General features: G+C 31.0%; 1 protein-coding gene and 1 long non-coding RNA gene across 2 annotated transcripts in view; one reads left to right on the top strand and one right to left on the bottom strand.

Annotated features, from left to right (window-relative positions):
- LOC102806444 (sphingomyelin synthase-related protein 1-like) overlaps positions 1 to 25861 on the top strand; it is a 32720-nt gene extending 6859 nt beyond the window's left edge. The window contains exons 2-4 of the mRNA XM_085494039.1: positions 5548 to 5665; positions 24625 to 24775; positions 25520 to 25861. Of these exons, the coding sequence (XP_085350165.1) occupies positions 5548 to 5665; positions 24625 to 24775; positions 25520 to 25842 (592 nt within the window). The 3' untranslated portion in view covers positions 25843 to 25861. The remainder of the gene's footprint in view (positions 1 to 5547; positions 5666 to 24624; positions 24776 to 25519) is intronic.
- Positions 1 to 26516, bottom strand: part of LOC146731468 (uncharacterized) — a 55850-nt gene that overhangs the window by 22170 nt on the left and 7164 nt on the right. The window lies entirely within an intron of this gene.

The raw sequence follows: 26516 nt of genomic DNA, 5'->3' as shown, positions 1-26516 counted from the left end.
ATAAGTGTGTTCACCTATGTAAGGCCAAATACTGTAACCCTACCCATTCAATTTTTAGGGGAAATCATAAAGTTTATTCAATGCAAATAAGCTTAAAATTAAACTAAATTTATTTTTATGCAAGTTAGCTATGGTCTAATGTAATTTTATCCTTAGTCATTTTTCTTTAGTTAACCAATGATAATAATCTCACGAAAATGTACAATTAATTAGAAAAAAATAAAAGAAAAAAAAATAACATAAAAATGCCTGCCTACAAAGTCACACTGACACTGGTCAAATCAAAATCAAAAATTGTCAAATCACAAATGATTCTAAGAGCAGGTGAAATTGTCTTACAACTAACAATATGTACCATATTTAAACTAGATAATTATCAAGAATCTTATTACAATGGAAGTAAGTGAGAACAATATTGACTGGTATATATATAATTAAGAACACATAGAAATAGCTGCATGCAATTTTAGCGGATTTGACTCTTGGCATAAATTAACAGAATCTTAATTTAGTTATAGTGTTGACTATCTCCCTGTGAGAATATACTTAATGTTAAATTAGCTCCATCTTGAATTAGCCAAATTACAGATTAGCTAAATTAACTAAAATAACATGCTAGCTAAAAAGACATGTTTTACAGTATTTATATTAAAAAGTATGAAATTAATGTTAGCAATTAACATTCATTTGTGATTATGGCTTTAAATTAATATCAGTTGTACATTTCCACACTGTTACGAATAATTGCTGTTAGATACATTCATGGATTATATCAGATATTCAAACCTGTATTTCACAGTGAAGATGGAATTTGACTACCGGTATCTACATGTTATATATTTATAGTTGGCTTTGTGTGTGAATTGTGTGGAAAAGTTATTTGTTCTCAAACTAGTGAAGTGTATGCGTGTTAATTTCTCTTGAAAATAGACCTTTTTGAGTTATTTCACTGCCATACGCCATGAACCAGGGTCTCATCATTAACTGATGTACTATTAGTTCCATTTATTGTGAAGTGGGTGCGAAACCACTAAAACCACTAAATTCTTCCGCTAGAATATTACATGATTTAAGGCCATTTACAGGGACAAAATTTCGTGATTGTCAGTGACTAATGGACCTCAGCGAAATTTGTCTGCTACGAGCTAATTAATAAATTTTTCTTAAACACAAAATTTTCAAAAATTATTATTATTACTCGCGAAATTACTGTAAAATCTGTATTAAAAGCCGCGGCTTCTATTAAAATGATACAATGCAACAGAGGGGATGCGGCTTCTATTAGAGCATCTACACATATGAGAAATGGTGAATTTTTGGGTCTCAATTGTTCAAAAAGAATGGGTGCGGCTTCTAGTAGGGATGCGGCTTCTAATACAGATTTTATGGTACTCGCGAAATTACAGTGGTAGACAAAAGATAGAAAATTTATTATATCATTGCCAAACACTGTTAAACGCCATATTGCTTTCTAATCAAAATTTTGAAGCAACAGTTTGTACACTTTTCATGATTTTTTTCTTTATAATATCTTGGTTAATTTTGGACTAAATGAACATATTGGTATGTTCTTAACGAAAAGTTTTGAAAAAAAAAATATTTTGTGAAATGTGAGTGTTATTTTAAATTTGGTGCTCAAAGGGTGTGGTGATTTATTTTTGGCTGAAAATTAAATTTTAAATTTCCTATCCCAGGAGAAATTAATTTTTAGTCAATATTGCATCAGCAGCAACACAAAATTGATATTCATGAGCCGCAATTATTATTATACCAATATCATAAATATTGCACACAATTATTAGGTCAAAATAAATGTTCATGTTTCAGGGCATTATATACATCACAATATTGTTTAGGTGTTTACATTTGGAAACTCAGAGCAATTTACATGTATAACAATTTCAGAAAAAATTTAAAATATATTGTTTCTGTTGATTTTTGAAAACAAATCCACTAGAAATATATATTTTTTTTATTTTTTACCTAACAGGTACTTTTGATATACTTAATAAAAGTTTTTGTGAGTCAAGAAAAACTGCTAATTTAAAATCAAATTTAAATATGTCTTACAGTATATACAGAAATGAGTCACCATGTTTTTTTGTGACATTTATTTCTCCCCATGAATCAATGAATTTAACTGTTTAACTATAATATTTTTTTTTCTTTTCTAAGCCCTTCCCTTTCTATTAAATCTATGGGCAGGGCATTACATGTGTTTAAGAGTGTCAAGAGATGTGATATAGATTAAAAAGGTTAAAAGGGCACTATTTCACATTTCAACTACAAATTGTAGTCTGTGTGCTAAGCTAGACATGAATAAATCTGATAAGCGTCATTTGCAACTCTGGTATTTGATAAAGCAATAAATATTAACTGAACACAGATATCCTATCACAAAATCCTATATTTTTTAGTTCAAGGACAAAAAAAAGTCTGAACTTCCTGTAATGATAACAGTTCCTAATAGATCAGGTACCAAAAAAATATAATACCCCCGAATACAATATTTGGCCCCCCAAAATGGAATATTTGCCATCCCCTCTTCACAATATGTTGTCCCCAATACTATATGCCAATTCTCTAATTTTGGTGAATATTTTTGTCATTTTTGGTAAAAAGTGATATTTTTAACTTCTTGTTAAAAACTGCAAGTCCAATTGCTTTGATATTACATATATAGGTACTACATATGGTTCTAATTCAGATCTGTTCATTTCATGATGATATCTTCAATTTTGGATTTTATTTTATTTTGAAAATAAACTCCAGTGAATATACCTTTTTTTCTTATATTTTAACTTGTCAAAAGTTAGTGAAAATAATATTAATACAGAACACCCAAAAAGTCCTTTCAGTGAAAATTAATTCCAGCTAAAATAAAGGCATAATAATAATAATTTCAATGTATCATTAAAGTTTGTGACTCAATTTATACATTTTGGACCTAATAATTTCATTGTAGAGTATATGTCAAAAATTGATCCATGTACTATGCAATTTTCATACCATGCTGTTAAGAATCTTACAATGCCATGCATGTTGTGCACTCTACAGGGACAATGCCAATGTCAACAACACTTCAAGTTTTTGTTGCTAATGGTTTTTAGAGGTCTGCTAAGAACTTGTTTTAATTATGTATTTTATTTATTTATTTTTATTATTTATTTACTAGAAGTTTTTCAAAGTTTTTGTGATCTTGAAAGCCTACAAGGTACAATACATGTAAGTTAAAATAAAAAAAAATAAAAAAAAATATTGCAAAAATGGGATAAATTTGTAAAATAAAATAAAAAATACATGTTGCATAATACATCAGATTTTAATCAGATTGCCAAAAACAGCCTTAATTTCACTGAATTTTATATTACAGTGAAAATCAAATTATATTGTATAATAATTCTGTAGGGCTGGAATTACTGTAACAATTCATGTTTACCAAATTGTAAAACTTTAGAAGTAGAAGTAGGTGAAAATCATGATATTTTGCTGCTATGGCGATATTTCTCCAAGATAATATCACAGTAACTTGTGAAGGCTTTATAGTTTATCAGGTTACTAACATTGAATTGTTTACACTGATAAAACAGTATCATGTCTCCATCAGACAAGGATTCTAATTCGAAACCATAACTATTCCCATTATTTCTAGTATTAATCAGGTACATATTTTTAATTAAGAAAACTACATGTATATTTATTATTGTTACAAAGCACATCTGTATTATTATAATAATAATAATTTAATAATAACAATAATTTAATAATAATAATAATTTATTGACACAACACCGATATAGTACAATACGGCAGTATGGCCACTAAATACAACTATTAACTACATTTAAAATAGAATTAACATATTTGGCAAAAGGTATCATAAGATGAGTATCCAAAGCACTTAACAAATAAATGAATTTACATTCTTGATTTAGTTTTTCAAATTCTGGAAAGCTAATATTGTGAAAAAAAATTTCTCTATTTGATTTAATATCTGAGTTTGAACAGTTCATAACATAGTGTTTTTCATCACCCACTTCAGATGAGTCGCACAATTTGCATATTCTTTGTTTTTGATGGATATTATTGTATCGCTCTTTCTCAATTGGCAAGTTATGGCTTGAAATTCTTAATTTTGTAATTGCTGATCTTATTATATTAAAATATGGGAGAAAAGATGAAAGTTTGGAAATCTAAAACTATCTACAACTACAAGGTCAGTGACAAGATCCAATAGAGCTGGTGGCAGCTTGTTGAGGTCATTTTGATTAACAGTTCTCTTAAATGTTATGTTAAATAATGTATGTAATAATATACCAACTGTGTTTGGCTTTCCAATAAGATTTATTTGACCTTGAAGTATTCTTGAATTTCCAGACATTGCACAGAACCTTAAGATAGTTTTATTGGCAGATCACATCAGATTAATAAAGTTAATGAATTATTATTTTTTATTTTCAAAAATGGTTGATATTAGTAGATAGGAAGGTTTATATAACTTTCAAAATGTGTTTGCATTCAGCATTTATTAATAATAATAAATTTATTACACTACTGAACCATCAGCTGATTCAAAAAGTATTACAAGACTAGGACAATTCTAAATACAATACAATACAATAATAACAAATAAAAATAAAATACAGACTGGGTTAAAAAGAAATGTTAACAAAAATTACTAGAATGAACACAATAAAAATAAAAACTGATCTAAATAAAGTACTAGTAATTTAGTCCCCCCCCTCCCATAGGTGAAGTGATTACAATTTCTATTTTGGCTTAAATATTGTGTTTTTTAAGAATTTTAAGTGTTATTAAATTCTTTACAAGTTTACAATTGTCTTGATAATGTTCATTTTCATTCCACAAAAAGATGGTGCCTTTTTGTCACAACATTCTTTTCTTTCTTTTATTTTTACAGTATTTTGTGTGATCTGTATTCAGAGGTAAATTTGATTTTAGAAAGTGATAATTATACTGAATTGATCATATCTGAGTCATTGATTGATTTTTCATTCATTGCAATATAAGTATATGTATCATAATTACCATGCAAATTCATATTTCATAATGTCTTCTATAATTGCCACCATATTGAATATTCTGCAGCACAAAACATGAGGCAATTTAACATTCAATTAAAGGGCGATGATTGCCGCGTCGCGCATATGCGACATTTGTATTGGTAAACAATTTTCCCACAATGCAATGAGTTCTTTTGATGATACGAATTTCACCTGGGCAAACGTCTCAGTTTGTATTCACAGGTCTGCGAAACAGTCAAAGCCACCATCTTTGTTTATATGAGACCCACATCTCACGCATGCATGGCATGACAACCACCGACCTCGGTCATCACAACAGATATAACTGAGGTCATGTCTGTTTAATTTATTATAGCTTCATAAGGAGTTAGCACTGATCTGTTGATTTGGAAAACAATTTGATTTGAATCTTATTTAATATAATTTTAAAAAATCTTGAAAAATGAATTCTGAGTTTCTAGGTTTGTAATGCTTAAAACTTCTCATTATTTCTTATTCACAGGTATATAGTACTTAGAAGATTTTTTTGTACGACGGCAACGCTTTACCTTTTAAGATGCATTACGATATTTGTGACGGCACTGCCTGAAACGGGACAGAATATTGACTGCTCTGCAAAGGTGAGGTAAATTAAGGTTCAAAGGTCAGTTTTTCACAAAACACTCTTGGAGGCCAACAAACTATAAGGAGAATGTTATGTGTTTTAGTATATTATTAACTTGCAAGTACTAATAATGCACGTAAAATGTCACAAAATTTGTTTGTGTTCACTACATGTATAACTGAAAATGTCTGTATCCAATATAATATTTATATTTAAACTTAATATCAGATATAAGTCAATTTAACATTGGAATTTACAAATTGGTTTTGAACACCATATTTTCTCACTAAAATTTTGCCTGTTTTCACATATTTTTTCTTTATTATTTTTGATAATTTTGGATCAAAATGAATATATTTTCCTATTGGCTACGGATCCAGATCGAAATTTGTAAAAAAAATATGAACAAAATTCAGGTTTCATTTTGTGTAATGTGACAAAAGTTTACTTAAGCAACCAACAGATGACATGAATGGTGTATACAGTAAATGTATCACTATATTAAAGCAGGTGATGAAGGACCTAAGTTCCTTAATTTTTTTTCAGTCTTACTGTCATTATTTGATCAGAAATAAATTTCTTTTCAATGAAAATTTAATATGTTTTTCAGAAATTTCTTTTTTTTTTCTTTACCACGGGCAAGGCTTAAATAGTTTCTCTATGTTTAAGGACTACTTGATATATTGTTGTTATTTTCACACCTTAGTGGGTCAACACACTTTACTAATAAATCATCCTGGATATCACGTTACCATAACTCTGTTAATGACAGGCCACCCACCATTGTAATGGTCACCAACATATCAGAGAAAAATTACATATAAGTCACCAGTCACTAAGAACAGCAAATATTTCCGTGATTTATATACATAAAATACCATAGCAACAGTTGTTAATATGACACCCCGGGTATAAACATGAGTTGACCAAAGTAGACTAAACTTAATATGTTATACCTTGATAAAGTTTCATGATATAATAACAATGGAATACAATTAGCTCAAATAGATAGCAAATATCTTATGACTGGCACTATATCATTCAAGTGTATTAATTTTTTATTTGTTTTGAGTTTTCAGTGAGGAACAAATAAAAATTACTACAGTACATTAGTTTAATAAATCTGATACTCTAGGGTCAAGAATTTGATATCCTGTTAACCCATGCAGCTATTTAGGTTCTAAAGGCTGAAAATAATGCAATGATTGTAGTATGCATATTCAAAACATTGAAGTGTGTTCTGGCTAATTCACACAAAACATCAACACAGCTACTGTGACTGTTAGTTTAACCTAATGCGATTAAGAAATACAGTATAATGTCACAAGCAATTAACCACTGTATTTGTGGTTTCAGGGATGTTTTGGTAACATAATTGTTAATTTTAAGGTCAATTCAAACTGTGCCCATTTCATAATATGTGAAAAGTAACCACTAGACATTGTTGAAACACAATAATATCACTTACTCATTTAGTGGACATCTGAACCTACTAAAATTAATTAGATTAGTACAATAACCAAATAACTTAATAACCACTAACGTCATAGGATATTGGCATATATTAAGGATACTCAGCCATGATGTCAAAAGTTCAATCTGTCCTGCATTGACCAATCAGATTGCCAGGATTTATATTTACCAGTAACTCCAAGTAGTCAGTACAAGCAAACCCTACTCATCAATGTAAATATCCTGCCTGGACACTGAGTCAATACCTTGTTTGTTTCTATGGTCAAAATTAATTATATTTTACTGATTCAATATACAACAAAATATAATTTAAATAGTCAATTTTGATAAGGGCTTTCTCACTTGTAAAAAACAGCCTATTTAATGAAACTCCCTTTTATTATTTCGATAGATGTCTATTTATCTAAACTTTTTTGTGGAATCATTTTGACTGTTTAAATCACGGTGGTCATCGTGTGTTCGAATTTCATGTAAATAAACAATGTATTTTACAAGTGTTGTATACGTCACTATGAGTCCCATATCGAACAAGCTGCGGCGTGTTGACCACTGCCCTTTAGCTTTTTACTTCGCTGCCGACAAAGTCGACACAGCGGAGCTGTTCATATTATTGATTGACCGTCGTTGTCGTCCGTCGTCTTCAATTTCACAATTTCAACTTCTTCTTCTAAAACGCAAATCAGAATGTTTTTGTTTTTTAATTTTGTTGTGCCGGGCGACAGTTCTGGACATTGAATGTCACTGTTGTCTCTCCTGACTTTTTTTGTATGTGCAAATTGCAAGTGCTAGTGCTGACACATAGTGCATTTGCCACAGAAGTCATATTCATGTTTGTTTTCAAATTTGATATGCAAGTACCTTGGATGATTTTTCCTTAAATTTGTTCATTTCATGCCAAAATCTCAAGTTCTCTATTTTTGGTGAATATTTTTGTCAATTTTGGTAAAAAGTGATTTTTTCGACTTCTCGTTAAAAACCGCAAGTCCGATTGCTTTGATATTACATATATAGGTTCTACATGTGGACTTCTCTCAGATTTGTTTGATTTGTGATGATATCTTTAATTCTCTAATTTTGATAAATAACAGCGGAGCTATCTCAGCTGAGAGGCTGCTTGTTTAAATTAATAACCTAAAAGTCATTTTGAAGTTTATTCATCAAGAAAAGTATTTGGTATATACAATTTGTATCAATAGATTCCAATCAGCCATCTGTTTTAGTCACAATTTTTAGAATATAAATCAAAGAAAGCTTAGAAAGAACTCCCATGTGCTGAGAGTATTGGAGACACATTAAATATAATTTGAAATTACTTAGCTGAAAACTAATTATGCAAATCAGAAAATTAACATGAACAGATTTGATTGTAAAACTAATGAGGTCTGCGCAATGTAACAAAAAACTCTATGTACCAAGTTTAATTGAAATGTGGTTAGAACCAAAAAAAATTATGCTAATTAGGGAAATAATATGAACAGAGTTTTACCCCAAACTAATTAGGTTTGTACATTGTCCTAGAGCATCTTTGTACTAAGTTTTATTAAAATGGAAATTAGTACTTTAGATATCAGTGTGAAAGCTTGAAATTGGTTAATTATGCTAATTGGGTAATTAATATGTACAGATTTTAACCCACAATTATCCAGGTCTGTCTATTGTCCTACAGCATCCATGTATAAACATTCATTGATATGTGATGATTAGTACCTGAGATATCAGTGTGAAAGTTGGAAATTGGTTAATTATGCAAATTAGGTGATTAATATGCACAAATATTTACCAAAAACTAATTCTGTCTCTGCATAATTCTAGATTCATTGAAATGTGATGATTAGTACTTTAGATATCAGTAGAAAAGCTGAAAATTAATTATGCAAATTAGGTAATTAATATGCACAATTATTTACCCTGAAACTAATCAGGTCTCTGCATAGTCCTAAAGGATATATGTACCAAGTTTCATTGAAATGTGATGATTAGTACTTGAGATATCAGTGGAAAAACCGAAAATTGACTAATCATTATGCAAATTAGGTAATTAGTATCCATGGATTATTACCAAAAACTAATCAAAACCTAGCATTTGTTCAGAGCATCTATGTACCAAGTTTCATCAAAATCCAATGAGTGGTTCTTTAGATATCAGTGGAACAGTCATAGAACAGCTAAAAATTAGCTAATTATCATGCAAATTAGGTAATTAACGAGGATGGATTTTTACCAAAACCTAATCAAATCTGTGCATTGGCCCAGAGCATCTATGCACCAAGTTTCATCAAAAACCGATGTATGGTTCTTGAGATAGCAGTGGAACAGTCGGACACACATACACACATACACACCCACATACAGACACACTAACTGCAAAGACTCCCATTTTGTGCTTCGCACATGGGAGTCAAAAATAAATAGGTATGTTTATTTTGTGTGTCAAAAATTGTCTTTGTAAAGTTTAAAAGTTTGATACTTGTATATCCAACCTCTAGGTGTACAATATTGTATGGAACAAAGGTTGATACTTGTATATCCAACCTCTAGGTATACAATATTGTATAGAACAAAGGTTGATACTTGTATATCCAACCTCTAGGTGTACAATATTGTGTAGAACAAAGGTTAATACTTGTATTTCCAACCTCTAGGTGTACAATATTCTATAGAACAAAGGTTGATACTTGTATTTCCAACCTCAAGGTGTACAATATTGTATAGAACAAAGGTTGATACTTGTATATCCAACCTCTAGGTATACAATATTGTATAGAACAAAGGTTGATACTTGTATATCCAACCTCAAGGTATACAATATTGTATAGAACAAAGGTTGATACTTGTATATCCAACCTCTAGGTGTACAATATTGTATAGAACAAAGGTTGATACTTGTATATCCAACCTCTAGGTATACAATATTGTATAGAATAAAGGTTGATACTTGTATATCCAACCTCTAGGTGTACAATATTGTGTAGAACAAAGGTTGATACTTGTATTTCCAACCTCTAGGTGTACAATATTGTATAGAACAAAGGTTGATACTTGTATTTCCAACCTCAAGGTGTACAATATTGTATAGAACAAAGGTTGATACTTGTATATCCAACCTCTAGGTATACAATATTGTATAGAACAAAGGTTGATACTTGTATATCCAACCTCAAGGTATACAATATTGTATAGAACAAAGGTTGATACTTGTATATCCAACCTCTAGGTGTACAATATTGTATAGAACAAAGGTTGATACTTGTATATCCAACCTCAAGGTATACAATATTGTATAGAATAAAGGTTGATACTTGTATATCCAACCTCTAGGTGTACAATATTGTGTAGAACAAAGGTTGATACTTGTATTTCCAACCTCTAGGTGTAGAATATTGTATAGAACAAAGGTTGATACTTGTATTTCCCACCTCTAGGTGTACAATATTGTATAGAACAAAGTTTGATACTTGTATATCCAACCTCTAGGTGTACAATATTGTAAAGAACAAAGGTTGATACTTGTATTTCCAACCTCTAGGTGTACAATATTGTATAGAACAAAGGTTGATACTTGTATATCCAACCTCTAGGTATACAATATTGTGTAGAACAAAGGTTGATACTTGTTTATCCAACCTCTAGGTGTACAATATTGTATAGAACAAAGGTTGATACTTGTATTTCCAACCTCTAGTTATACAATATTGTATAGAACAAAGGTTGATACTTGTATTTCCAACCTCTAGATGTACAATATTGTATAGAACAAAGTTTGATACTTGTATTTCCAACCTCTAGGTATACAATATTGTATAGAACAAAGGTTGATACTTGTATATCCAACCTCTAGGTATACAATATTGTATAGAACAAAGGTTGATACTTGTATTTCCAACCTCTAGATGTACAATATTGTATAGAACAAAGTTTGATACTTGTATTTCCAACCTCTAGGTATACAATATTGTAAAGAACAAAGGTTGATACTTGTATATCCAACCTCTAGGTATACAATATTGGATAGAACAAAGGTTGATACTTGTATATCCAACCTCTAGGTGTACAATATTGTATAGAACAAAGGTTGATACTTGTATTTCCAACCTCTAGGTGTACAATATTGTATAGAACAAAGGTTGATACTTGTATATCCAACCTCTAGGTATACAATATTGGATAGAACAAAGGTTGATACTTGTATATCCAACCTCTAGGTGTACAATATTGTATAGAACAAAGGTTGATACTTGTATATCCAACCTCTAGGTATACAATATTGTATAGAATAAAGGTTGATACTTGTATATCCAACCTCTAGGTGTACAATATTGTGTAGAACAAAGGTTGATACTTGTATTTCCAACCTCTAGGTGTAGAATATTGTATAGAACAAAGGTTGATACTTGTATTTCCCACCTCTAGGTGTACAATATTTGTATAGAACAAAGTTTGATACTTTTATTTCCAACCTCTAGGTATACAATATTGTAAAGAACAAAGGTTGTTACTTGTATATCCAACCTCTAGGTATGCAATATTGGATAGAACAAAGGTTGATACTTGTATATCCAACCTCTAGGTATACAATATTGTATAGAACAAAGGTTGATACTTGTATATCCAACCTCTAGGTGTACAATATTGTGTAGAACAAAGGTTAATACTTGTATTTCCAACCTCTAGGTGTACAATATTCTATAGAACAAAGGTTGATACTTGTATTTCCAACCTCAAGGTGTACAATATTGTATAGAACAAAGGTTGATACTTGTATATCCAACCTCTAGGTATACAATATTGTATAGAACAAAGGTTGATACTTGTATATCCAACCTCAAGGTATACAATATTGTATAGAACAAAGGTTGATACTTGTATATCCAACCTCTAGGTGTACAATATTGTATAGAACAAAGGTTGATACTTGTATATCCAACCTCTAGGTATACAATATTGTATAGAATAAAGGTTGATACTTGTATATCCAACCTCTAGGTGTACAATATTGTGTAGAACAAAGGTTGATACTTGTATTTCCAACCTCTAGGTGTACAATATTGTATAGAACAAAGGTTGATACTTGTATTTCCAACCTCAAGGTGTACAATATTGTATAGAACAAAGGTTGATACTTGTATATCCAACCTCTAGGTATACAATATTGTATAGAACAAAGGTTGATACTTGTATATCCAACCTCAAGGTATACAATATTGTATAGAACAAAGGTTGATACTTGTATATCCAACCTCTAGGTGTACAATATTGTATAGAACAAAGGTTGATACTTGTATATCCAACCTCAAGGTATACAATATTGTATAGAATAAAGGTTGATACTTGTATATCCAACCTCTAGGTGTACAATATTGTGTAGAACAAAGGTTGATACTTGTATTTCCAACCTCTAGGTGTAGAATATTGTATAGAACAAAGGTTGATACTTGTATTTCCCACCTCTAGGTGTACAATATTGTATAGAACAAAGTTTGATACTTGTATATCCAACCTCTAGGTGTACAATATTGTAAAGAACAAAGGTTGATACTTGTATTTCCAACCTCTAGGTGTACAATATTGTATAGAACAAAGGTTGATACTTGTATATCCAACCTCTAGGTATACAATATTGTGTAGAACAAAGGTTGATACTTGTTTATCCAACCTCTAGGTGTACAATATTGTATAGAACAAAGGTTGATACTTGTATTTCCAACCTCTAGTTATACAATATTGTATAGAACAAAGGTTGATACTTGTATTTCCAACCTCTAGATGTACAATATTGTATAGAACAAAGTTTGATACTTGTATTTCCAACCTCTAGGTATACAATATTGTATAGAACAAAGGTTGATACTTGTATATCCAACCTCTAGGTATACAATATTGTATAGAACAAAGGTTGATACTTGTATTTCCAACCTCTAGATGTACAATATTGTATAGAACAAAGTTTGATACTTGTATTTCCAACCTCTAGGTATACAATATTGTAAAGAACAAAGGTTGATACTTGTATATCCAACCTCTAGGTATACAATATTGGATAGAACAAAGGTTGATACTTGTATATCCAACCTCTAGGTGTACAATATTGTATAGAACAAAGGTTGATACTTGTATTTCCAACCTCTAGGTGTACAATATTGTATAGAACAAAGGTTGATACTTGTATATCCAACCTCTAGGTATACAATATTGGATAGAACAAAGGTTGATACTTGTATATCCAACCTCTAGGTGTACAATATTGTATAGAACAAAGGTTGATACTTGTATATCCAACCTCTAGGTATACAATATTGTATAGAATAAAGGTTGATACTTGTATATCCAACCTCTAGGTGTACAATATTGTGTAGAACAAAGGTTGATACTTGTATTTCCAACCTCTAGGTGTAGAATATTGTATAGAACAAAGGTTGATACTTGTATTTCCCACCTCTAGGTGTACAATATTTGTATAGAACAAAGTTTGATACTTGTATATCCAACCTCTAGGTGTACAATATTGTAAAGAACAAAGGTTGATACTTGTATTTCCAACCTCTAGGTGTACAATATTGTATAGAACAAAGGTTGATACTTGTATATCCAACCTCTAGGTATACAATATTGTGTAGAACAAAGGTTGATACTTGTATTTCCAACCTCTAGATGTACAATATTGTATAGAACAAAGTTTGATACTTGTATTTCCAACCTCTAGGTATACAATATTGTATAGAACAAAGGTTGATACTTGTATATCCAACCTCTAGGTATACAATATTGTATAGAACAAAGGTTGATACTTGTATTTCCAACCTCTAGATGTACAATATTGTATAGAACAAAGTTTGATACTTGTATTTCCAACCTCTAGGTATACAATATTGTAAAGAACAAAGGTTGATACTTGTATATCCAACCTCTAGGTATACAATATTGGATAGAACAAAGGTTGATACTTGTATATCCAACCTCTAGGTGTACAATATTGTATAGAACAAAGGTTGATACTTGTATTTCCAACCTCTAGGTGTACAATATTGTATAGAACAAATGTTGATACTTGTATATCCAACCTCTAGGTATACAATATTGGATAGAACAAAGGTTGATACTTTTATTTCCAACCTCTAGGTGTACAATATTGTATAGAACAAAGGTTGATACTTGTATATCCAACCTCTAGGTGTACAATATTGTATAGAACAAAGGTTGATACTTGTATTTCCAACCTCTAGGTGTACAATATTGTATAGAACAAAGGTTGATACTTGTATATCCAACCTCTAGGTGTACAATATTGTATAGAACAAAGGTTGATACTTGTATATCCAACCTCTAGGTGTACAATATTGTAAAGAACAAAGGTTGATACTTGTATTTCCAACCTCTAGGTATACAATATTGGATAGAACAAAGGTTGATACTTGTATATCCAACCTCTAGGTATACAATATTGGATAGAACAAAGGTTGATACTTGTATATCCAACCTCTAGGTGTACAATATTGTATAGAACAAAGGTTGATACTTGTATATCCAACCTCTAGGTATACAATATTGTATAGAACAAAGGTTGATACTTGTATTTCCAACCTCTAGATGTACAATATTGTATAGAACAAAGTTTGATACTTGTATTTCCAACCTCTAGGTATACAATATTGTATAGAACAAAGGTTGATACTTGTATTTCCAACCTCTAGATGTACAATATTGTATAGAACAAAGTTTGATACTTGTATTTCCAACCTCTAGGTATACAATATTGTAAAGAACAAAGGTTGATACTTGTATATCCAACCTCTAGGTATACAATATTGGATAGAACAAAGGTTGATACTTGTATATCCAACCTCTAGGTGTACAATATTGTATAGAACAAAGGTTGATACTTGTATTTCCAACCTCTAGGTGTACAATATTGTATAGAACAAAGGTTGATACTTGTATATCCAACCTCTAGGTATACAATATTGGATAGAACAAAGGTTGATACTTGTATATCCAACCTCTAGGTGTACAATATTGTATAGAACAAAGGTTGATACTTGTATATCCAACCTCTAGGTATACAATATTGTATAGAATAAAGGTTGATACTTGTATATCCAACCTCTAGGTGTACAATATTGTGTAGAACAAAGGTTGATACTTGTATTTCCAACCTCTAGGTGTAGAATATTGTATAGAACAAAGGTTGATACTTGTATTTCCCACCTCTAGGTGTACAATATTTGTATAGAACAAAGTTTGATACTTGTATATCCAACCTCTAGGTGTACAATATTGTAAAGAACAAAGGTTGATACTTGTATTTCCAACCTCTAGGTGTACAATATTGTATAGAACAAAGGTTGATACTTGTATATCCAACCTCTAGGTATACAATATTGTGTAGAACAAAGGTTGATACTTGTATTTCCAACCTCTAGATGTACAATATTGTATAGAACAAAGTTTGATACTTGTATTTCCAACCTCTAGGTATACAATATTGTATAGAACAAAGGTTGATACTTGTATATCCAACCTCTAGGTATACAATATTGTATAGAACAAAGGTTGATACTTGTATTTCCAACCTCTAGATGTACAATATTGTATAGAACAAAGTTTGATACTTGTATTTCCAACCTCTAGGTATACAATATTGTAAAGAACAAAGGTTGATACTTGTATATCCAACCTCTAGGTATACAATATTGGATAGAACAAAGGTTGATACTTGTATATCCAACCTCTAGGTGTACAATATTGTATAGAACAAAGGTTGATACTTGTATTTCCAACCTCTAGGTGTACAATATTGTATAGAACAAAGGTTGATACTTGTATATCCAACCTCTAGGTATACAATATTGGATAGAACAAAGGTTGATACTTTTATTTCCAACCTCTAGGTGTACAATATTGTATAGAACAAAGGTTGATACTTGTATATCCAACCTCTAGGTGTACAATATTGTATAGAACAAAGGTTGATACTTGTATTTCCAACCTCTAGGTGTACAATATTGTATAGAACAAAGGTTGATACTTGTATATCCAACCTCTAGGTGTACAATATTGTATAGAACAAAGGTTGATACTTGTATATCCAACCTCTAGGTGTACAATATTGTAAAGAACAAAGGTTGATACTTGTATTTCCAACCTCTAGGTATACAATATTGGATAGAACAAAGGTTGATACTTGTATATCCAACCTCTAGGTGTACAATATTGTATAGAACAAAGGTTGATACTTTTATTTCAAACCTCTAGGTGTACAATATTGGATAGAACAAAGGTTGATACTTGTATATCCAACCTCTAGGCGTACAATATTGTAAAGAACAAAGGTTGATACTTGTATTTCCAACCTCTAGGTATACAATATTGGATAGAACAAAGGTTGATACTTGTATATCCAACCTCTAGGTGTACAATATTGTATAGAACAAAGGTTGATACTTTTATTTCAAACCTCTAGGTGTACAATATTGGATAGAACAAAGGTTGATACTTTTATTTCCAACCTCTAGGTGTACAATATTGGATAGAACAAAGGTTGATACTTGTATATCCAACCTCTAGGCATACAATATTGTATAGAACAAAGGTTGATACTTGTATATCCAACCTCTAGGTATACAATATTGGATAGAACAAAGGTTGATACTTGTATATCCAACCTCTAGGTGTACAATATTGTATAGAACAAAGGTTGATACTTTTATTTCCAACCTCTAGTTATACAATATTGTATAGAACAAAGTTTGATACTTGTATTTCCAACCTCTAGGTGTACAATATTGTATAGAACAAAGGTTGATACTTTTATTTACAACCTCTAGTTATACAATATTGTGTAGAACAAAGGTTGATACTTGTATATCCAACCTCTAGGTGTACAATATTGGATAGAACAAAGGTTGATACTTTTATTTCCAACCTCTAGGTATACAATATTGTATAGAACAAAGGTTGATACTTTTATTTCCAACCTCTAGTTATATAATATTGTATAGAACAAAGGTTGATACTTGTATATCCAACCTCTAGGTGTACAATATTGGATAGAACAAAGGTTGATACTTGTATTTCCAACCTCTAGGTGTACAATATTATATAGAACAAAGGTTGATACTTGTATATCCAACCTCTAGTTATACAATATTGTATAGAACAAAGGTTGATACTTGTATATACAACCTCTAGGTGTACAATATTGGATAGAACAAAGGCTAATACTTTTATTTCCAACCTCTAGGTATACAATATTGTATCGAACAAAGGTTGATACTTTTATTTCCAACCTCTAGTTATACAATATTGTATAGAACAAAGGTTGATACTTGTATATCCAACCTCTAGGTGTACAATATTGGATAGAACAAAGGTTGATACTTGTATTTCCAACCTCTAGGTGTACAATATTGTATAGAACAAAGGTTGATACTTTTATTTCCAACCTCTAGGTATACAATATTGTAAAGAACAAAGGTTGTTACTTGTATATCCAACCTCTAGGTATGCAATATTGGATAGAACAAAGGTTGATACTTGTATATCCAACCTCTAGGTGTACAATATTGTATAGAACAAAGGTTGATACTTGTATTTCCAACCTCTAGGTGTACAATATTGTATAGAACAAAGGTTGATACTTGTATTTCCAACCTCTAGGTGTACAATATTGTATAGAACAAAGGTTGATACTTGTATATCCAACCTCTAGGTATACAATATTGGATAGAACAAAAGTTGATACTTGTATATCCAACCTCTAGGTGTACAATATTGTATAGAACAAAGGTTGATACTTGTATTTCCAACCTATAGATGTACAATATTGTATAGAACAAAGGTTGATACTTGTATTTCCAACCTCTAGGTGTACAATATTGTATAGAACAAAGGTTGATACTTGTATATCCAACCTCTAGGTATACAATATTGGATAGAACAAAGGTTGATACTTGTATATCCAACCTCTAGGTGTACAATATTGGATAGAACAAAGGCTAATACTTTTATTTCCAACCTCTAGGTATACAATATTGTATCGAACAAAGGTTGATACTTTTATTTCCAACCTCTAGTTATACAATATTGTATAGAACAAAGGTTGATACTTGTATATCCAACCTCTAGGTGTACAATATTGGATAGAACAAAGGTTGATACTTGTATTTCCAACCTCTAGGTGTACAATATTGTATAGAACAAAGGTTGATACTTTTATTTCCAACCTCTAGGTATACAATATTGTAAAGAACAAAGGTTGATACTTGTATATCCAACCTCTAGGTATACAATATTGGATAGAACAAAGGTTGATACTTGTATATCCAACCTCTAGGTGTACAATATTGTAAAGAACAAAGGTTGATACTTGTATTTCCAACCTCTAGGTGTACAATATTGTATAGAACAAAGGTTGTTACTTGTATATCCAACCTCTAGGTATGCAATATTGGATAGAACAAAGGTTGATACTTGTATATCCAACCTCTAGGTGTACAATATTGTATAGAACAAAGGTTGATACTTGTATTTCCAACCTCTAGGTGTACAATATTGTATAGAACAAAGGTTGATACTTGTATTTCCAACCTCTAGGTGTACAATATTGTATAGAACAAAGGTTGATACTTGTATATCCAACCTCTAGGTATACAATATTGGATAGAACAAAAGTTGATACTTGTATATCCAACCTCTAGGTGTACAATATTGTATAGAACAAAGGTTGATACTTGTATTTCCAACCTATAGATGTACAATATTGTATAGAACAAAGGTTGATACTTGTATTTCCAACCTCTAGGTGTACAATATTGTATAGAACAAAGGTTGATACTTGTATATCCAACCTCTAGGTATACAATATTGGATAGAACAAAGGTTGATACTTGTATATCCAACCTCTAGGTGTACAATATTGGATAGAACAAAGGTTGATACTTGTATATCCAACCTCTAGGTATACAATATTGGATAGAACAAAGGTTGATACTTGTATTTCCAACCTCTAGGTGTACAATATTGGATAGAACAAAGCTTGATACTTGTATATCCAACCTCTAGGTATACAATATTGGATAGAACAAAGGTTGATACTTGTATATCCAACCTCTAGGTGTACAATATTGGATAGAACAAAGGAGGTTGATACTTGTATTTCCAACCTCTAGGTGTACAATATTGGATAGAACAAAGGTTGATACTTGTATATCCAACCTCTAGGTATACAATATTGGATAGAACAAAGGTTGATACTTGTATATCCAACCTCTAGGTGTACAATATTGGATAGAACAAAGGTTGATACTTGTATATCCAACCTCTAGGTATACAATATTGGATAGAACAAAGGTTGATACTTTTATTTCCAACCTCTAGTTATATAATATTGTATAGAACAAAGGTTGATACTTGTATATCCAACCTATAGGTGTACAATATTGGATAGAACAAAGGTTGATACTTGTATTTCCAACCTCTAGGTGTACAATATTATATAGAACAAAGGTTGATACTTGTATATCCAACCTCTAGTTATACAATATTGTATAGAACAAAGGTTGATACTTGTATATCCAACCTCTAGGTGTACAATATTGGATAGAACAAAGGTTGATACTTTTATTTCCAACCTCTAGGTATACAATATTGTATCGAACAAAGGTTGATACTTTTATTTCCAACCTCTAGTTATACAATATTGTATAGAACAAAGGTTGATACTTGTATATCCAACCTCTAGGTGTACAATATTGGATAGAACAAAGGTTGATACTTGTATTTCCAACCTCTAGGTGTACAATATTGTATAGAACAAAGGTTGATACTTTTATTTCCAACCTCTAGGTATACAATATTGTAAAGAACAAAGGTTGATACTTGTATTTCCAACCTCTAGGTGTACAATATTGTATAGAACAAAGGTTGATACTTGTATATCCAACCTCTAGGTATACAATATTGGATAGAACAAAGGTTGATACTTGTATATCCAACCTCTAGGTGTACAATATTGTAAAGAACAAAGGTTGATACTTGTATTTCCAACCTCTAGGTGTACAATATTGTATAGAACAAAGGTTGTTACTTGTATATCCAACCTCTAGGTATGCAATATTGGATAGAACAAAGGTTGATACTTGTATATCCAACCTCTAGGTGTACAATATTGTATAGAACAAAGGTTGATACTTGTATTTCCAACCTCTAGGTGTACAATATTGTATAGAACAAAGGTTGATACTTGTATTTCCAACCTCTAGGTGTACAATATTGTATAGAACAAAGGTTGATACTTGTATTTCCAACCTATAGATGTACAATATTGTATAGAACAAAGGTTGATACTTGTATTTCCAACCTCTAGGTGTACAATATTGTATAGAACAAAGGTTGATACTTGTATATCCAACCTCTAGGTATACAATATTGGATAGAACAAAGGTTGATACTTGTATATCCAACCTCTAGGTGTACAATATTGGATAGAACAAAGGTTGATACTTGTATATCCAACCTCTAGGTATACAATATTGGATAGAACAAAGGTTGATACTTTTATTTCCAACCTCTAGGTGTACAATATTGGATAGAACAAAGGTTGATACTTGTATATCCAACCTCTAGGTATACAATATTGGATAGAACAAAGGTTGATACTTGTATATCCAACCTCTAGGTGTACAATATTGGATAGAACAAAGGTTGATACTTGTATTTCCAACCTCTAGGTGTACAATATAGTTTGAATGTGATTGGTCTAGGCATGTCCAAGATGCTGGTGTGGATGCACAAATTAGACATCTATTCATATTAAGTCTTCATTTTTTAAATGCATTCAAATGGGCAAAAATTGATCTGAATATTCAATTCTGAAATCTACTTATCGGTTTTCCAGTAGAATTATTGTGATCAATGTTGTTTTGGTTGTCACTGACCTTGATACCAAATTGCATACAAGATATCACTTACAAGCTCTATAATGGTTGTTTAAATTGTTAATAAAGTTAGTAATTTAATTTCTATTTGACCTGTCATCACAATTTTCTATGATTTTTGTTGAAAATTTAATTAGTTAATTAGTTTTAATATTAATTTGTAATTATTTTCATTATTATTTGAGCATAATTCATACTGAATGCCTGCATACTTTCTAAATGGTAGAGTGCAACATGTTCAGCATTGCAATCAATGTTGATACATTTTGCACTTTGCAGATTTAGTAATTTTAATACGAGTAAAACAAATCAACTGGTATTAAGTGCATCTAAGTATCTAATATATCACAAACTGTATTATCAACAATACTGGTCCCTTTGCATAAATCTGGCAACAAATCCGACCCAGATAATTATAGAGCGATTGCGTTATCAAGTTGCTTATCAAAACTATTTACTAGTATTATGAATAACAGACTGACATCCTATTTAGAAAGCAATAAATTATGAAATGAACTACAATTTGGATTTAGAAAACAGAGAAGAACAACTGATGCAATTTTTCTACTAAAAAACATAGTAAATAAAACATTATACACTAAAGAAAATGTCAGTAAACAAAAACGTTTGTACAGTTGTTTTATAGATTTCAGAAAGGCATTCGATCATGTTTGGAGAGATGCATTATTTCTTAAATTGCAAAACTTAGGGGTCAATGGAAATTTTTATAATATTGTGAAGTCAATGTATACAGGTTTAAACTACAAAGTAAAATTACCTAATGGTGTATCAAATGATTTTAAGTCTACTTGTGGTGTTAAGCAAGGATGCAATATTTCTCCAACACTATTTAATATATTTCTGAATGACCTACCCGGTTTATTTGGTAAAAAGGATGATGACCCAGTCTCGATTGGTAAAAAAACATATAAATTGTATCCAATATGCAGATGATTTAGTATTGGTGTCTAAGACTCCCGAAGGTCTACAAAATTGTTTAAATAAACTAGCCAACTATTGTGAAAAATGGAGCCTTGTAGTAAACGTAAAGAAAACAAAAGTGATGGTTTTTAATACTGGCAACAGAATTCTTAAAAATCAAAATTTCTCAATTAATAACCAAAATATTATAGCAGTGGGTGAATTCTGTTATTTAGGCACTATATTCACACCAAATGGAAAATTTAAATCAAATTTATTAATGTTAAAAAACAAAGCAATGAAAGCTTTATTCTCTATACGACAAACCATATTAAATCACAAAATGGCGTCCCCTTCACTGTGTTTAAAGTTATTTGACCAACTAATCTCACCAATTTTAATGTACGGGGCAGAAATCTGGGCTTGTGATTTATTAAAAGATGACAATGATCTTGAACAAACCTGTAATCAATTTTATCGTTTCATATTTGGTGTAAGTAAAACTACATCAGTAATCGGTATTAAAGGAGAACTTGGCAGAACGCCAATAAGAATAAAGGCATCAACATTGGCAACTAAATATTGGTTCAGGCTAAATACCCTACCTGATAACCATATACTTAAATGTGCTCTCGATGAAGCAGTTAAGAATAATTCTAGTTGGATAAAACATATTGAAAATATAATGGGCCACAATGACTTTGAAACAATAAAATTAAACCATAAAGTAAATAACATTGATCAAATCTCAAATGTTGTTAAAATAAAAATCACAAAAGATTATGAAAAATTATGGAAAGAAAGCTTAAATTCTCCTCACAGTAAAAATGGTAAAGATGACAATAAAATGAGAACATATAAATTATTTAAATCGTTTTTGAAAATAGAAACTTACCTGACCGAAATAACAAACTTCAGCCTTCGGAGAATTGTGAGTAAGTTTAGACTTAGTGATCATAATTTAGAAATTGAAAGAGGCAGACAACAACGACCAAAAATTCCTGCGGATGAGCGATTTTGTAAAAAATGTAATACAAATTCAGTTGAGGACGAACAACATTTTATCCTAGATTGTGAATTTCTCAATAAAGAAAGAGGGGAGCTGTTTCAGGAAATAGGAATTAAAAATAAACTAAATAAAACAGATAATTTCATTAAAATAATGACGTGCTTCATACCCCTGGCAAAGTTTCTAAATTAGGCAAAACAGAAATCAGGTATATGATAGCTATCACCTCTACATGGGGAGAATCCTGTAACTATCCTTAATTTGTTTTTCCTATTAAGCTTTTAACATCTTTTATTTTTAATTTTATCTTATAGTCTAGCTACTGTATTTTTTCTTATGATTTGTATTTTATTTACCATACTGCGCCCTCTGATGGCATAGTAGTGTAATAAAGTTATTATTAACCAAACAAGACCTGGATTTAATGGTCCTTCCTAAAATGTGCATGCATGTTCTTGAAGGTCATATAATAAGAATATTAAACTTGAAAAGTACATGTACAAGGTTATATTTTCTAAGTTATTTGATTATCCCACTGAGCAAGAATTGTTGTGTCTATGTCATAGTTGCCATAGCAATACAAGTTGAGATTCAAGTTTTAGATGTGTAACTTGACACTACCAATTTGGGGATGGGCCACTACATAAACATTCCATTAACAGCCCCTGGTTTAGATAACATGTTGTGAACTGCATGGTATGAAAACAAACTTCAACACAAGAAAGCAGAGACTAATGCACTTACAGTTGGTATATAATATCTATTCTGTTGTAGTTTAGCTGTTATACACACTGCTTGCAGTTCTAGTCAGTATACATGCATTGTTGTAGTGATAGATAGATAGATAGATAGATAGATAGATAGATAGATATAGATAGATAGATATAGATAGATAGATAGATATAGATAGATAGATAGAGATAGATAGATAGATAGATAGATAGATAGATAGATAGACAGACAGACAGACAGACAGACAGACAGACAGACAGACAGACAGACAGACAGACAGACAGACAGACAGACAGACAGACAGACAGACAGACAGACAGACAGACAGACAGACAGCAACTTACAGTACTAAAACATATCAAGAATATAGAAAATAAATTTTGCAAAAATGCTAAGAATGAAAAAATCATTACTTGAAACAATAATAAGAATAATTCATCCATGCTAAAATCTTCCAACTTTGGGACATAGATGTATAGAGCTGCAAGAAGTCTAGATCTTTGTTTTTTGATTTGACAGTTATTATATAAAATGTAATGTTTCTCATCCCCTACTTCATTGCATTCATGGAGATTACATAGCCTGTTTTCCTTCAAAATGATGTTATGTCTAGTTATAGCTAGCATGGATATACCAGCTATGTCTATATACTACAATTGTAGCTAGTATACACACACAAGTACATGTATATACCCGGTACCAGTATATACAGTGATGCAGTATACCAACTAATATATGCACAACTACATACATCAATAAATGGTACATCAAATCTTACATACGTGTACAGTACACTATTAAAGCGTAAATTGGGGGTGGGCGCTTGTGACCAGGTATGGGCGCTAATGCGGTCAAGTACGGTAAATGCAGGTTTGTTAAAAATAATAAATCTGTAATTTCCTATTGCAGTATGAGGGTACAATAATGTTTCGCATGTACACGTCATTCCTGGTATTCATAAAACTTGGTATGGCTTCGACTGGAGGCAGAACTTGTGGTGCTTATATGTTTAGTGGGCATGCCATGGTTATGACCAACATGAATTTTTTTATTACAGAATGTAAGTATCATGGTTTATTTATTTGTGTGTTTGAGAAAAAATTATCTTATCGTTCCTATAAAAGTTGTCTTACAAGCTGAACATAACTTAAACCAAAATAATGAAATTTCAAAACACATGAAGTTTTTTTTCATCAGTTTTATTTTTAAGAATTTAGAAGTATGACTTATAAAATTATGAACTGTGATTTTGTTACTTTTCTTACAAATAATAAAACTTGTTGACAATAATGATCATTTTGGTGTGACTACTTAGAGACATGCCGGCAGTAGATATAAGTCTATAACTTTCATTAGTTTGGTCTTAACCAAAATCATGTATTCATGAATTATGAACATTGTAACTTGTTGTTTTTATCTGGACTTAAACCTTGTCTCATAATTTGGTTTTGAACATTTGAGCGTACTCAAACACTATGACCTACACCTTGGAAGTACAACATATTCCATGTTTGCTTGTACACACTGGCAACAAATGTTTACAAGTCACTGTATAAATTTACATTAGGCCTAAATGCACAGGTTCAACAAGTGGGTATTAATTGCAAACAATCCTTTGAAGTAATTCTTCAAGTATTAATTTATTAAGAAGATCACATTCAATTGTATGTGTTGTATCTTATTAGTTTAGTATCTACATTTAGAATGAATGCATGCAATAGTAGTATGGTCAAGAAGTAGTTTTTATTCAATGAATTATGAGAAACATACAAGTTAATTTGTTTTTTAATATTTTTTTTATTAGATACTTCTTCAAAATTCTGTCTATTACACCTCATATCATGGATGATGTCTATTACTGGTATGTTTTGTATTCTAGCAGCACACGGACATTACACCGTTGACGTGGTGGTCGCATATTTCGTAACATGTCGGTTATTTCTCTTCTATCATACATTAGCAAACAGCCGGGTGGCACGTTTGCAGTACAAACGAGCCAGATATTGGTTGCCAATGGTGTACTTTTTCGAGTCAAAGAGCAACTGTATTCTTCCAAACGAGTATGAATGGCCATTTCCGGGACCTACGCAAATACGGGAATGGTTGAAACTGATATTTTGCAGATGATAGTATGATGATTCTAAAATTTACATTTAATGAATACTATCTTTGTATTCTTGAGTTCAGAGAGGTTATTTTGCAACTTTAAAACGAAGCAGACCTTCTAAAATTTTATTACATATCTTCTGCATTCCTGCAAGAAAAACTGTTTTTGAATCATTTTTAAGTCATTGTTTTTTTGGCACAATTGGTAAGATTTATAAGGTGATTGGCCATTGAGAATCATGTGACGAGGCAAGCAATGGTGATTGGCTGCTGTAGGGCATCATAGGATGAAATAAACTGCAGTGATTGGCTGCTGTAGGGCATCACAGAATAAAATAAGCCACAGTGATTGGCCAAACGAGTTGTTTGTAATATTATATTTTTGCCAGGAAATTCTTCAGCATTAACTTTCTGTAAATATTGTTGTTACTTTTAGTAACAGGTATCCAATCGAAATATCAAATCAAAATCATTGTCACTATTTTGGCAATTCAAGAAAATTTTTTACAGGTAATAACTTAAGTCATTCAGCGTCACATGACCAATATAGTTCAACTATAACTTTGCCAATTGTATCATATATAACGACCATCGAGTTTTAGTATCACAAATGGTCACCATGGTCAGCCATGAGAGTGGCATTTATAATAATATTGTGATTATTATATTTTCTTACTATTTTATTTCTGATGACC

Source organism: Saccoglossus kowalevskii, chromosome 19, assembly GCF_978046115.1.
Source record: "Saccoglossus kowalevskii chromosome 19, keSacKowa6.1, whole genome shotgun sequence".
NCBI lineage: Eukaryota > Metazoa > Hemichordata > Enteropneusta > Harrimaniidae > Saccoglossus > Saccoglossus kowalevskii.
The sequence above is the reverse complement of the archived record's forward strand: the minus strand, read 5'-3'. Positions and strand labels throughout refer to the sequence as shown.